General features: G+C 36.1%; 1 protein-coding gene across 1 annotated transcript in view; it reads right to left on the reverse strand.

Annotated features, from left to right (window-relative positions):
- The window catches only part of PIGK (phosphatidylinositol glycan anchor biosynthesis class K), a 144,739-nt gene that overhangs the window by 80,535 nt on the left and 47,569 nt on the right, over positions 1 to 16,635 (reverse strand). The window contains exon 9 of the mRNA XM_068540122.1: positions 5,372 to 5,544. Coding sequence (XP_068396223.1) covers positions 5,372 to 5,544 — 173 coding nt within the window. The remainder of the gene's footprint in view (positions 1 to 5,371; positions 5,545 to 16,635) is intronic.

A 16,635-nucleotide genomic window follows, 5' to 3' on the forward strand; every position in this document is an offset into this window, starting at 1 on the left:
ACTGCAAAGTAAAGGAGCTGTTACAGTGGAGGATTACTGGACTGAATGTCAATATTATGACATAGTAAAAAAAAAAAAAAAAAAAAAAAGAATATGATAGGCAAGACTAAGAAAAAATATTTGCATTACATATATCTGACAAAGGACTTATACCCAAAATATATAAAGAAATCTTACAATTCAGTAAGAAAACAACCCAATTTTTTTAAAATGAGCAAAACACTTGAATAGGCACTTCATGAAACATGTATGAATGACCAATAAGTACATGAAATGATGCTCAATGTCCTTAGCAATCAGGGGTATGCAAATTAAAATCATAATGAGATATTACTACATGCCTATTAGAATAGCTAAAATTAAAAAGACAATACCAAGTGTAATTAAGGAGGTGGAACAACTATTTGTGGAAATGTAAATGGTACAGTGACTACGGCAAATAGTTTGGAAGTTTCTTATAAAGTTAAACATGCACTTCCATATGACCCAGAAATCCTACTCTTAGCTATATTTACTCAAGTGAAATGAAAACTTATATTTGTATGCATTTATAGTGGCTTTATTTAATTGTCAAAAACTAGGGGGCAAAAACAAATGTCCTCCAATTGGTGAGATACAGCAATAAAAGAGAACCAACTACTGATACACGTGACAACAGGTATGAATCTGACATGCATTATGGCAGTAAAAGAAGCCAGACTCAAAAGAGTACAGAATATACGATTCTATCTATATGACATTCTCGAAAAGGCAAAATTGTGGGGACAGAAAACAGATTAGTGGGATATGAGGGAGAGATTGGAGAAAAGGGAGCATAAGGAAAATTTCTGTAGTGATGGATTGGCATGGTGATGATCCAAGTGTATGCATTTGTCAAAACTCAGAACTATATACTAAAAAGGGTAATTTTACTAAACTCAAAAACAAACAAACAAACAAACCACAGCTGCATACAACAACGTAAATGAATTCCAAAAACATAGTACTAGCAAGAGCAACAAAACATAACATTTAGGGATACATGTTTAGGTGATGTAACTAAGATGTAGAGCAAGAAAGTAAACTCCATAAGAGACAGGATCACTGTTAACTTTGAGGGGGAGTGAGAGGGTAGAGATTGAGAAGGGGTGTAAGGGTTGGGGAAACTTCCAGGGTACCAGCATTGTTCTAATTATTTCTCTGGTGGTTACATGAGTATTTGTTTTCTGATAATTCATTGTGCTATCATTTATATTTTATATCCTTTTAAAAGAAAGCAAGCCAAGCAACTCAGGGTAAATTATAAAACAATAAAATGATATATATATATTTTTAGAGGTAGGAAGCATTCCTGGATTCATATCTTGACTTCACCATTTGTTAGATGTGGACTTTAGGCAGGTTTCTTAACCTTTCTCAGCCTCACTTTACTCATCTATATAATGGGAAAATAACACCTGCCTCATAAAGCAATTATGTGAATTAAATGGGATTAGTGTAATTTTTCCTTGAGGGTATCTGCATAGTTCCCAAATTCCTTTTGGAGGGTTCCTCTTATCCACATGGGATGGGCCCCCCAGTAGCCATGATTTTGTGTTAAATGACCCCACTACTGCCCAGCTGGGTCAGTAGTCAAGCTGGGCTAATCAAGAAGCCCTCTGGGGAGCTTAAAATGGAGAATGAGAAAGTTAATTTTGTATCTGGGCTTTATCATGAACAGAACAGATATAAATCTCTGGAACAGATATAAATTTCCAGAAGAGTAGTGTGCACACATTCTATCCCCTACATTCAGAGCAGAAGAGAAAGAAAAGACTAGAACAGGGAGACAGAGGGAGTACTGCCCACATTTCTGACTGATTTCTGGTTCCTGATTCCAGTCCCTTACTGGGACCTGCCCTTGGGTTCCATAAAACACAGAATACCTATATAATAAATATCTTTAAGGAAACAATGCTAGCTTAGGTTGGATTCTACTATTTACAATTCAACCGTCCTAGATAATATGTTATATAAAGCATGAAGCACATGGAAAAGGCTCAAAATCTAATCTCTGTGACAACAACTGTCTGATCTTTGACCTCCTATATAATAAGGTGGGGACTTCTTTACCGAGCCCTTGAAAGAGTCCTACTGTGGTGTTCAAAACACAGACTGACCTTGTTAGCCCATTTTCACCCTTTTATCTATAAGAAATCTGTAAGAAAAGAGTCCAGCCTCAAATTTCCTGCTAGATTCAAAATTTTCAGTTGCTAAAGACTGCCTAAAGAGAGAAAGAAATTCTAGTATAACAGAATAAAACTACAACAAAAAAATTAATAGAAACAATCAAGTGCCTAAATTTAGAGCCTAAAGCAAAAGTCAGACTAGGTAAGATGTCATCTAACAACCAAGATAAAAGTTGAGCATTTACAGTTCATATTGTCCCAGATTCTGTTTTTTTCTTAGGCAATGCCTACAGAATTTACACTTCTACATTTTGGTGCCTGTATTTTTACATTCTCAAGCTAAAGGCTATTTTCCCTATATATCAATAGTTAGGGTACTCTGGTACTCTGAGTAACTCTGACATGGACTTATTACTATATTCCAGAAAGTCCAACTTTTTGAGGGCAGGCTGTTTGCATATTTATCAAAAGTCAACCTATATATACTCAGATAAAGCGGTTTAGAATTAAGTTATATAAGCCAAGCTTATCGCAATCAGTCCTTATTTTACGTCATTTGTTCTTGTAAATAAATTAAAAACACAATAAGTAAAACACACTCTGAAACAACTGTTGTTACTAAGGATATGACTGTAAGGATATGACCTTACTCAATATAAGTATATGACTGTACCTTACTCATATAATATGTATATGTTGGAAGACATACAAAAAACCAATTATTTCATACAGCTACTTCAGTCAATTTTATGTACTAATGTTCTCCATCATATCTGACTTTAGTTTAGTTTAATACACAAAATATGAAATATGGACAATCTGGACAAATGAGTTGTTATTTTCCTAATATATGTAGAAAGCAGTATTTTTAAAAGTTTAACTGCCAATTTTAATAACAGTAACTGTATTGATGTTTTTAACCTAAGATCTGAAAAAATACATATACATTCAAGCCCATAATTTCCTTAATAAAGTAGTTTTTTGTGATAGCTGATCTCTCAAGAATATATAATACTTTTCTCTAAACAAACATCCAATTGCCATTCATACCTGCATATAAATAGCACCTATATATAATGAGATAATATTTCTATCATCCATTCCTGGAACATGTTGGGAACTTAATCCTCCTAAATTAACTGGATAACAAGTATCAGTAATTATGAAACCATCTGTAAGCAATGTTCTAAATAAAATTTATTTATAAACACTAGAGGGTGCTCTAATTCAACAGTGTCTGCTCATTGCTGCACACCTGAAACTAACACAACATTGTTAATCGACTATACTCCAATATAAAATAATTTAAAAAACAAAACCAAAAAACAGTGCCTGGTATCTGGCTTTGATGCTTAATATAATTTTCTCCTTGATTAAAGATAAAGGAAGATAATTATCAGCACCAACAATTTTTGCTTTAGAACTAATACATGGAGATACTTTATGAGACAAAAATTTCATCTTTCCAGAATATATAATAAAACTTAGAAGAATTCCACTGAAATCATTTTTATTTTACAATTATTATATATTTAATATCGTGTTAAGTGGATAGAATAGAAAATAACACAGAAGAAGTATAAAGATAGTCCTTATCGCTAAAGGAAATTAATGCAATATTCAGACGATTAAGAGAAGGTGTATCTTGTATCTTACAGGCTTAAGTTCAAGGGAAATTACAAAATGAATTTGGTAAAAACCATATAGCAGCTCAATTTCAATTTCAGTTGCTAAGTATTAAGGTATAGTTTAGCTATTTTACGAAAGTAATTTTAAATTTTAAATAATAAATACAAGTGATATTGTTGTAGGGTATCACCTGCTGTCTCAAGAAAATATTTTTTAAGCCAACAGATACAGGAAATTGAAAAATAAAAAATCCAACGCTTTGAATATCCATAATAGGAAATAATAAATAATAATATCAATTTCAAATCTTCATAAGGAATAATTTAATGTTAGTTTTTTAACCTATTTCTAAAACATTCACAAGCTCAATTATAAATCTTTGAAATTTTCAAAATTAAAAGTAATTTATATGCCGCCATTTGACAATCCAGAAAAGTTCCCTGGAGTATGAGTTTCCAATAGACAGCATTAAACAATCCCAAATAACAAAGTTTAATGGCTAGGAAAATATACGTCTATATAGTTCAAGAAAGTGGCTATTAACTGAGACACTATTTAATCCCAACAAAGTATTGTGCCTTTAAAAATGTTTACAGAGAAGAAAACAAGCAGAACATTATAAATACTTCTAAATTCACATACCCCAAATCAACCAGTCTCTCGCAATCTCTCTCTCTCTCTCACACACACACACACACACACACACACACGTGCGCGCGCACATGCACACTCACTACTCACACACACACAGTCCACTCCCCAAGAGGGGAGTACTTGGCTTATACCTCTCTCTCTCATTCTCTTCCCTAATTAATAACTAAGAGCCCCCAAAGAAATCCTAAAGATAAACTTTTCAAGATTAATAGAATACAACACTAGGCAAAAGCGAGAGACAGGACTGAACCAGGCTCACAAACTACCCAGACTCTACGAACCAAAATACGTGGCAGAGAACTAATCAGATTGCTGGAGCCCAGAGAAATTCTGAAAATGCAAGCACTGTGTTATAGTTTGAAGTATATATTTGGCACCTATATTCTTTTGGCACTCACTTCCCCTTTATATGTTTATCTGCCTTGCATCTACCAGATTCCTAGTGCCCTACTATACTCTAAATGCACAGCTGCCAACTTCCCTATTCAGTGTCACATCATTTAACACCTTCTACTGCAATGGGTGACAACATACACATTGTTAGAGAGTATTAATAATGTTTGAAACATTCACATACCTGCCCCATCATGAAGGTCTTCTGAACCATCATATGTACCTCTACTGACAGAAAAGTATGGCTCTGAGATAGTCAGTTGTTGTGAAAGTTTTAGTCCTTTTTAAAGCAAGCCTGAACTCATACTTCTACAAACATATTTTGGAGCTACAACATAACCCTAATCAAGATCTTAGCTTCCCATTGATATTTACAGCTTTTGCCCATTAATCTGAAAAGCATAGGGGCTACATAAAGTAAAGAATGGATAGAAATGTGTGATTTTCTTTATAAATACTAATTTTCTTCTCTTAATATAATGTAACATAAAAATTTACAAATCATGAGACTAGAATACTCTATTCAAATAATAATTTAAGATGAATACCTGCTTTCCATGATTCCTGAATCTGGCTGCAAACTAATAGTCTCTGTTGTAATTTCCACTTTCCGTACACTTCCAAAGAAATCAGTTATCAGGACATTTTTAGGATCCCTCTGAAAAAGATCAGTGCGATGTCCAGGAGTAGACACACATAGACTTTTGGGGCATACCTGAAACTGAAAAAAATATGGACAACAATAATAAATACACATGCTTACATATTCATACAACTTTTATTAAATCCATTAATACAATATAGTAGACTGTAGTATATTTTCAAAGCTCTCCCAACCTAAAGAAACTACTGGTTCTAAAGATTAAAGTTTCATTGCTATCATAATGCTTGACACTTTAAGAAGCTTTACAGACATTAGAATAGGTTATCAATAAAACAGGAAGATGGCAAGGGAACGAAAAAACATTCACTTTTTTAAATCATATGTTACAAAGTTTATTTTGAACACTTATTTATGAGAACTCATAGGCAACACTATGACAAGAGAATTGCTTTTTTTCTGTATCTGTATCCATCTCAGTGGAATGCTCTACCAGAGCAGTTTTTTAAACATTTTGTAATCATGACCCTTCATTCAAACTTTAAATTCAAATAAAATATTACATAGTAGCTCAATATGTAAAAAAGATGAAACCAGAGCTGCTCTGGATTGCAGGAAGTTAAGCATAGCCTCCTCATTAGCTATCCCCCTCATCCTCCTGCTGTAAATCTACAAAAACCATTCTATAAATCAAGTAACTTTCTTAGTTTATCCATGATAAAAATAACAAACCCAAAGCACCTCAATACACTATAGTGCTCCAGAGAATAGTCTGAAAACTACAACTTCACCACTACACAGATCTCACAATATTTTTTATGTTTATCTTATTCCTAATATTCAACATCAGTGCATTACCAAGGACCTCTGCAGGACACTTGGTCCATGCCAAAAGGTCCTTGATATTTGGTCCTGTCCAAAACCATTTGGCATGAACCAAATATGCTCATGAACATTTGGACAAGACCAAATTTCAAGGACCTTTTGGCATGGGCCAAATGTCGTATGGACGTTTTGGACAGGACCAAGTGTCTGCTAACCCCAGACACATGTTCATTCACTCAGCAAAGCATAAAAAGTGTCTATTATACACACTTCATATGGTTACCTTCCATAGGGGATACAAAAATTGATGAGACTTGGGCCCTCTCCTCAAGGCTTTAAGTCTAGTCAGAGATGAATAAACATAACAAGGTAGAAAAAAAAGGGACAGGTTCTAATTCAGAAAAAGATAAACTTCTTAGTGTTTGAGGATAAGAAAAAAGAAGGAGTGGGGCTTTAGCTATTTTCTGAAGGAAAAGGAAGATTAGATTGGAAATAACATTCCTAATAAAGGAGCAGCTGCAGAGACATGTTAAGGCAAAGAACTCAATTTGGCAGAAGCCCAGGATATATGAAGGAAACCATTACAGGCCCACTAGTAAGGACCCAGAGCCCACAGCACTTGCCCACTTGTAGGGACAAGACTATCTGCGTAGGTAATCAGCAACACGACAGTAGAGGGATGGGGAAGGGCACAGCAACTATAATTTATGAAACAGTGTTCCAAGCATTGTGCTAAGCAGTTTGCAGATATTCTCATTTAAGCTTACCAATAACTTTGAGGTATACAAAAATTATTCTCTCTCCTTCAAACTAAGGCTCAAAGAGATTAATTGGTCTAACATCATACTGCCTTCCAGGTTCCGGAAAGCAATAACAGGAAATACAAAGAAGAGTTCAGGATATAAATTAAGAAGCAAAGAAGGAAAAAAGGGTGGGGGAAGATCAAGAAAGTTAAATGTCAAACAAGGACAAAACAGACAGAAGGCTGAATAAACAAAATAAAAGATAAAACAAAATAAACAAAATAAAATTAAAGTTCTAGGTACATCAAAGGCATTCCTGTATGAGCAACTTGGTCGGTTTTATTAGGTACTAGCAGAAGAAAGCAGGAAAAGAAAAGTAGTTGAATGAGCTTGGGAAACACTAAATAGGTATTATCTTCTTTGCTGCTAAAAAAAAAAAAACAAAAACAAACAAAAAGAAACTTCCACTTTAAAAAAAATTGAATTATAATTGAAACAATTATATTAGTTTCAGATGTACCACATAGTGATTTGATATTTTTATACATCACAAAATGATCACCATGACAAGTCTACTTACAATCTGTCACCATACAAAGTTATTACAATATTATTGGCTATATTCCCTATGCTGTACATTACGTTGCCATGACTTATTTACTTTTAACTGGAAGTTTGTACTTGTTAATCCTCTTTATCTATTTCACCCATGTCCCCACTCACCCACCACTCTGACAACCATCTGTTTGTTCTCTGTGTAAGTCTACTTCTGTTTTTTTCTTTATATTCCACATATAATTGATAGCATACAGTATTTGTCTTTCTCTGACTTATTTCACTAAGCATAATACCCTCTAGGTCCATCCATGTTGTTGCAAATGGCAGAATTTCATTCTTTTCTAAGGCTGAGTAATATTCCATTGTATATATAGCACAACTTTACACACTCATCTATTGATGGAGACTTATGGTTGCTTCCCTATCTTGGCTATTGTAAATAATGTTGCTATGAACACTGGGGTGCATGAGAGTGTTTTCCCCTATTTTATATTCTTACCTCCTTTGTCGTATATTAACTGACCATATAAGCAAGCATGGCTTTATTTCCAGGCTATCTATTCTGTTCCATTGTTCTATGTGTCTGTTTTTGTGCAGTACCATATGATTGTTATTATTATTTTTTTAATTTGAAAATCTAATTGGCTTTAACAGGCCAATTCATGAATCAGGCAGCATCCCATCTAGCAACTAGAAGGGTGCTCTGAGGGGTTGTACAAAATAGGTTTTATAGGAAGAAAGTCGGGGAGCTACTAGCAAAAGAAAAGACTTTTTTAGGCCAGGCTTCCTTTGGGGGGTGGAGGGGGGGAGGAAATGACAAGGGTTTTATCATGTAGATCGCCTCTAGGGGGATGGGGGATAGAGAGCGCCCAACACGTGTTTTTTGCTTAATTCCCGTAACATCCACAGATCATGGTTCCAGGTTCATAAATTTTAAGTTGGTCATTCTCTTCATTTCATTTCTGACCTTCCAGTCTTAGGAGATCATTTGCCTGGCAGTTAGCAGCTGTGAACATGAATCGAAAGCTTTTGAGAGAATACGATCCGCCAGGGGGATTATTATAAACAGGATAATCCCCAGTACTTGGAAGGCACTTCAGAGTCAGGTCCCCAATACCCAAACCAATCAAAGAAAGACCCAGTTTAAGGAGTCACCCTTTTAGCCAAGTGGTTCGCTCAGTGACTGAGCTTCACCTTCCCTAGAAATGTCAATCCTGTTGGTGGCATTGGCTGCAGTACAGACACCTCCTGGTTCAGCTAAAACATAATCAAGGACTATTCTATAATCAAGAACAACTCTAGCCACAGAGTCTAAGGATCTTTTCTGGGCAGCTAATGCTTTAGCAGTGGATTCTGCAATACTTTCAAGAGTTAAGAAGAGGCTTCTGATCATATTCTCATTTGTATTTACTCCTAATCAGGGAAATTGGCCCTGCCAAAGGAAGCGATTCTGAATTATGAATGCCTCCTGGTAGGTCCTTTCTAGAAGAGTTAGGGGCACAGTTAGATAACCTAATAGGTACTGCCTGGTTATATACCAGCCATCTAGGCATTCATAGGCCCAAGGAGAATAACCATCACTGACTAAGACAAATCCTGTCAGGGCACAACCTACTTCCACTTAGGTGGCACTGTTAATGGATTCATTTGCAAGCGTTGTTGCACTTGCCCATCCAAGCCAAGGGTCAGTCAGATTTTCTCCTAACCTGAAATAAAAAGTTGTTCTAAATTCGAGAGGTTACCCCTCTAAGTAATGGCCTGGGAGATACGGATGATGGCGTTATCTTTCCAGGTCAGATTCCAGAGTAAAGGAAAGAAAGCAAAGAGGAAAAGGTTTTAGTTAAAGTATGAAGTCTTAATCCGTCATCTTGGGCAGAAGCAGTCTACATCAATGTCAGCTACTTCTCTTCCTTGTCAGTTTGATTCAGGGGTCTCCAGCATTAGTACAGGACCAGATGCCAGGTGGAATCCTCCTTGGCTGTGAGATGTGCACCCAAGGCTCAAAACCTTTTAGTTTTGCAGCAGTGTCAGTGGTCAGGAACACTTGGTTAGGTCCCTTCCAATGGGGCTCAAGGGCTGCCTTTGTTCTTAGTGATACCAAATCAGAAGGGTGAGAGAAAGCTGGAAATGCTAATTGGGTAAGTCATAATCAGATATCTGAGGAAACTAGAGGAATCCTTGACCACAAAGACAATTAACAGGACTAGAATCTAATATCTACAAAGGTGCAAACATAATTTTTCTATGATTATCCCTTTTTTTTTTAACCAGAGATAATCACAGTAATACGAATTTGTCTGTATTAAACTTGGCCTGATTTTTATAGAAGTACAGCAAGAATAGTGACTGACCATATAAGTTCTTTTTTAAGATTGCTTTGCTGGAACTTTGTAAGCAAAGTACCAGCTTGATTTTTCCACGTGGTTTCTTGCAGCTGTCTGGTCATGTCTGAGTCTATGTACACATTCCAGTCAAAGCCTTGGTAATACAGCCCATGTTTCTAATTGTGTCCTGTTACAAGGAACATGAAAATAAGAATACTCACTGAAAGTTTCTGAATTCTGGGGATCAGATAGGGAGAAAAAGTAAATGTTTCATCTTTGTTCACAAAGGTATATATTACCAAATTGTTGATAGCTTAAGAGAAAAGATTTATTTAAATCTGGAAAAAACATTAAAGAACCCTCAATATTTTAAACACAGTCATAAAAATTATAATCATCCTTATCAGTTCATTCAGTCCCATGTTATTAATTCTTGTTCTGCTTGAATCCAGTTTTTTTCCGTTAGTTCTCTCAACCTTGCTTGATGTTTGAGGGTGATAGGGACAGTAATAATTCCAAGAAATTTGCAAGGTTTTCGTTCAAGACCGTATGATTTTCTCAGTGAAGTGTGTGCCTCAATCACTGGAGATTGTGGAAGGAATACCCCAGGTGGGAAACACATTTTCTAACAGTTTCTTTGCCACAGTGAGGGTACTAGCCTTGCAGCAGGGGAAGGCTTCAACCCATCCGGGAAACATACATACAATAACAAGAACATACCAATAACCCATACTAAGTGGCAAATGAATGAAGTCCAGTTGTAGGTGCTAAAGGAGTCCAGAGAGAGGAGGTCTGAGACCACCTCTAGGGACAAATTGTTATACTTAAATGCACTGGTGGGTGGGCAAAAGAATGCAAAAAAAGAAAAACGTTTGCCAGGAAGAACCAAACGCTGTCTAGGTTCTCCCATAGCCCTGACTGGTCATTCAGTTTACAGCCATTATTTACTCACCTTAATTTCTCTGATTCAGGAACAAACTGTTGCCATGTTACAAGGACATCAGGATGGCAAAAGTCTGGCAATGAGGGGGTCATGTTTTGCAGAAGCAGAATGGACTTCATCCACATGTGCCACCATCTTTATAAGCCTCTATTGCTGCTGCTTTTGCATGAAAGTCAGCTAGGGCAACTCCCTAATACTGAGGTTCAGTCCTTTGGTGTAAGCCTCAATTTTGATGACAGACAATATAATACACCCGGATATATCAGACTTCCAAGAATTTCATGCGATTTCTGGAACACTTATAATACATACCTATATAGACACAGCATAAAGAAGGCTTGTTCCTTCTTATTTGACAATGTTTCCCATGTAACTTAACATATGAAATAAGCCTAATCAGTTTAACATCTTCCTTTTTATAAGGAGAGGAAATACATCCTTTGAAATGTTCCAGGCACCCTCTGAAAAACTTGAAAGTTAATTGAGGTCAAAAGACTTCAGTTTTAGAATCTGATTTTGGGAAGTCTGTCAAAGATACCAAAAGGTTTGGACACTTGAAGAAACAGGATCATAGATCAATGTGAAACAATATTGTCTACTTAGCAGATGAAAAAACTTAAGTTCTAGTTTGAAGTACACTATTGATAATAAAGCTTAATTTTTAAAACCTTTATAAACAATTCAATTTCAGCCAGCTTGATTAGACAAGGTAAAATTCTCTCTCTCAACCTTTTATATACCTTTAGTTTGTCCTTCATAACCAAAAGTTCTAGTTCAGACAAAATTATCCTCATTTCCCTTAACACAAATGCATCTTTATTCCTCATACTTTTTCTTAGCCAAAAACACATCCTGCTTTTCCCTGCATATGGAGATGTCTCCCATATCGTTTCTAATAGCTTTACTTGCATAATTAGAATTTTTAACCTTTAAAAACCTTAATTTCTAGTGAAAATTTAGGAAGTAAACAATCGTGGACTATCTCTTACACTAGCATTACAGCTTGGCAAACTTATAAATACTTTTTTATAATTTCTAGAAACATGTGCTTTCTCATAGAAGATTTCTCAGCATGGCACCAAACAAATGTGAACGAATAATGTTGCCTGCCATATCAGTAAACAAAGGATGTTGCAGCCATGGAGCCACTACAGCTGCCCCCAAAGGTGCACCCTGAAGGGACTCAGGATGGGAAAGCCCAGGATACTGGCCCTAGACAGCTATGGTGCATATCAAAGGAATGATTTCAATGAGTCCAGACTCTTGCATCTTCCCATACATAGAAAAGTGCTAAATTCATTAATTTGAGATGTCTGGTTTCATTTAATTAACAGTAATCTTTTGATGTTCTGACTACCTGGTCTTTGTTGCAAAAACTCCGATAAAATCTGGCTCCTCCCTTACCTCTTCATAACGGTCCCTCAGAGCTACCTGAGAGGCTACATCCTGGGCTTCAGTCCTCAATTTTGTCTGCCAAACAAAACATAATTCTCAATTTTTTGGTTGCGCATTTTTTTCAGTCGACACATGCTTATTAATAAAGCCAAATTTATCTTTGGTTTCTCTATAATAAGAAACCAAAAGTAAATAAACCTATGTTCAATAATTAATAGCTCAGTATTTTTTCTTATTTGGGGAGATCTAGATATTCAATAAATTTCTAGCACTTAACTTAATCTTAGCAAAACTTTAAGGTTTCAGGTTACTGAAAAGATTTGGGAAATTAATTTGAAAAGTTCAACTAAAAACTTTTTATCCTACTTATATTTATTTAATACTTGCTCTTAACAGTTGTTTAGATTATTTATGAAAACTTCATCATATCCAGTTATTTTTCTTGCAAGCCTAGGTAAAATAAAAGTATTACATTTAATGCTGATAACTCTAAAGACATCTCTGCTTTAATTAAACCAACAACCTTAAACTAGCTTTTATTTACAAAAGATATCTTAGATCACATAATTTTAAACAGCATTTCAGTTAGTTTCTGTTATATTTCTGACAACTTTGGAATGCCCAACTGTAACAGGGAAAAGCCAATTTTGACTCCACGTTGGATCTGTTTCTTTGACTTTAGCCTTTGCTTTTCCCTGCTTTTGTTATTATAATCATACATAATGGCCTGCCGCAGGGAACCCTACCCACCTGCAAATGACTGCAAGAAAGAAATTAACACATGCCCTCCTGGAGGCTGGCCATTCCAGGAGATGTTTTTCCAAGACTGATGGCCCTTTTTACTTTACTTCCTCCCCGCCTCTCCCTCTCTATTCTGCCTTCTTACTTTGCTTCCCTCTCTGATTCTATAAAAGAAACTGGCATCCAGACCCCGATAAGATGGTTTTTTGGGGGACCTTAGTCCACCACCTTCTCGGTCTGCTGCCTTTCTGAATAAAGTCATATTCCTTGCCTCAACACCTTGTCTCCCGGTTTATTGGCCTGTTGTGCGGCGAGCAGAGCGTGCTTGCACTCAGTAACACAATCGTTACAAGCTTGTCTTCAAACCAACTAAATAGAGCTCTTTTACAAAATAATTCTGCAGTACCATCTAGAGGTTAAAAAAAAAAAACAACACATATCTACAACATACATAAGGAGATACACACAGACGCAAAGGGAGATCTCATAGTTACCAATATTTGTGGAGAAGACACTTAAGATTTTTTTTTTATCTGCCAAATTTCCAAATATTTCTTCCCTTCTTTTTTTTTTCTTTTCTGATGAGAAACAATTGCATTTCAAAGAATGGCTCTTAAGTCTCAGAGAAGATGGCGATAGGAAATCTACATCACAAAGACACAGATTAAGTGCAGAACAATTCTATTTCCAAAGTCCCAATATCTACAAGTATTTTGAGATGAAGAGAGGAGGTTTGGGGATTGGCAAAAAGGAATGACACCCATATACCTATTGTTGGAATGTTTCTTTTCCTCTGGGTATATCTAGCTTAGGGTCTAAATTCTTACCAGACTCCGAATAATTTCAGTTCCCTAAGTGTGTAAGGGAATTATTCAGCAGTTTACCCAAAAAATCTGTTTCATCAACTCTGTGAGGGGCCCATATGGGAGTTTAAGTTGATGTTGAAGAATTTGCACAGGGCCTTGAGAACAATCTCTTTTCCAGTGTCCCAGCTGATTACAGCTGAAACATTGATCTCTGGGCAAGTGGTTTGATAATGAACCCCCAAGAAGGTGAAATGGGGAGGCCTAGGCATTGTTTTAGATATCTTTTGTATCTTTAATTTTTCATTGGCTTTTTGCAACGAATCTTTTAATGAAGTTATTTTGGAATTTTGAAAGCTTTTGGAGACTTCTGCATACTAATTAAAACAGGTATTCCATTTGGTTTGTTTAACTTGGGAGCCCTTGTTTTTAAGTGATCTTACCTATTTGGAACATTCCTCCTAATGGCCAATGTAATTCTAGGTTGATTTTAGTAAAACTTTGCCATTTTGTTAAATAACTGCAGCTTCCAGGATTCATAGTTCTTAAATATAAACTAAGCAGATGTGATGGAAGGCAGTATGCTCAACTATTTGGACATAAAGAATCACATGTCTTCTAGCTAGGCCTTTGGTTTTCTCAGTCAAACTAATACCTAAGAGGGACTTGCGGCAGGGTTGGGAATTATGCGGTGCTTTACAGTGTACATTGTTGCATGGAAGTTTTCTTGAGGTTGGTGGGTGACCTAGATGTCAGTCTAACCCATTCTGTGACCAACTTATCCTAACATGAGACTCTTTGGGTTAGGTGATGAGCGCTCTAATAACTTTTAAATGTCTGGTACCCACCAATCTTTGCAGCTTTTTGGCTTCTGAGATTCCCATTAGCAATGGGCTTTACTTCATGTGCACATTAACAGAAACCCATGGTAACTAAAAAAAAAAAAAAGAGAGAGACTGGGGAAAGGACTGAACGAGCAGACCTCAAAGAATGAGGACTGCGGACTGATTCCAAGCAAAAGGAGAACAGCAGCTATAACTAGTAGTTCTCAACAGGGAATCTGGGAAAGGATCCCAAACAAATGGGGAGGTGCATATTAAACCATCATAGTTCCAAATGTGGAGACAGAATCAAGGGACTGGAGCTTTCCACTCAAAACAATGAACTGTGGAAAGCTAATTAGATCAGGAGCCCAAACAAAAAAAGAACAGAGCTCAATCAAAAGGAACTTACCAATGGCCCTTGGAAACAGCAAGAAAGACAGTGAACTGAAAAGGGTTCACAGGGTGCCATGCCTGTGTTTCCTGCTCCTTGAAAGCCATCCCAAGTTCACTTCAAATCTCATCGCTGCCACCCATCCGTTAAAAAATAAAAGTCAACCAAGTAAATTCGAAGATGTATTTGGCTTTATTAGATGATTCATGAATTGGGCAGGCAGCATCCCATCTAGCAACTAGAAGGGTGCTCCCAGTACCACACTTGTTTTGATTACTATAGCTTAGTAGCATAGTTTGAAATCAGGGCATATGATAGCTCCAGCTTTGTTCTTCTTTCTCAAGATTGCTTTAGCTATTTGGGGTCTTCAGTGCTTCCATACAAAATTTAGGATTATTTGTTCTAGTTCTATTTTAAAAAATGTCTTTATTATTATGATATGGATTACATGAAATCTGTAGAATGCTTTGGAAAATATGGACATTTTAGCAATATTAATTCTTCTAAATCAGAAGCATGGATTTATTCTACTTATTTGTGTCATCTTCAGTTTCTTTCATCAATGCTTAGAGTTTTCAGAATACAGGTCTTTCACCTCCTTGGTTAAATTCATCTCTAGGTATTTTATTCTTTTTGATACAATTGTAAGAGGGATTGTTTTCATCACTTCTCTTTCTGATAGTTCATTATTAGTGTACAGAAATTCAGCCAATTTTTGTATATTAATTTTGTATCCTACAACTTAACTGAATTCATTATTAGTTCTAATAGTTTTTTTGGTAGAGTCTTAGGGATTTCTGTATTATGCCATCTGCAAATAGTGACAGTTTTGCTACTTCTTCCTTTCCAGTTTGGATGCCTTTTATTTCTTTTCCTGACTAATTTCTTTTTTTTTTTTTTAACATATTTATTGGCGTATAATTGCTTTACAGTGTTGTGTTAGTTTCTGCTGTATAACAAAGTGAATCAGCTATATGCATACGTATATCCCCTCCCTCTTGCATCTCCCTCCCCCACTCCTTATCCCACCCCTCTAGGTGGCCGCAAAGCACCGAGCTGATCTCCCTGTGCTATGCAGCTGCTTCCCACTAGCTATTTATTCTACATTTGGTAGTGTATATCTGTCAACGTTACTCTCTGTTCGTCCCATCTTACCCTTCCCCCTCCCCATGTCCTCAAGTCCATTCTCTACGTCTGTGTCTTTATTCCTGTCCTGCCCCTAGGTTCATCCTTTTTTTTTTAGATTCCATACATATGTGTTAGCATACAGTATTTGTTTTTCTCTTTCTGACTTACTTCACTCTGTATGACAGACTCTAGGTCCATCCACCTCACTACAAATAACTCAGTTTTGTTTCTTTCTTGACGAATTTCTGTGGCTAAGACTTCCAATACTATGGATAAAAGTGGCAAGAGTGGGCATCCCTGCATTGTTCCTAATCTTAGAGGAAAAAGCTTTCTCAGTTTTTCACTGCTGAGTATGATGTTAGCTGTGAGTTTGTCATATATGGCCTTTATTATATTGAGGTATATTCTCTCTACACCAACTTTGTAAGGAGTTTTTATCATAAATGGATGTTGAATTGTCAAATGCTTTTTTCTGCATCTCTTGAAATGATCATATGATTTAAATCAGTCATTTTGTTAATGTGGTGTATCACATT

The sequence above is a fragment of the Eschrichtius robustus genome, chromosome 3 (genome assembly GCF_028021215.1).
Source record: "Eschrichtius robustus isolate mEscRob2 chromosome 3, mEscRob2.pri, whole genome shotgun sequence".
Lineage (NCBI taxonomy): Eukaryota > Metazoa > Chordata > Mammalia > Artiodactyla > Eschrichtiidae > Eschrichtius > Eschrichtius robustus.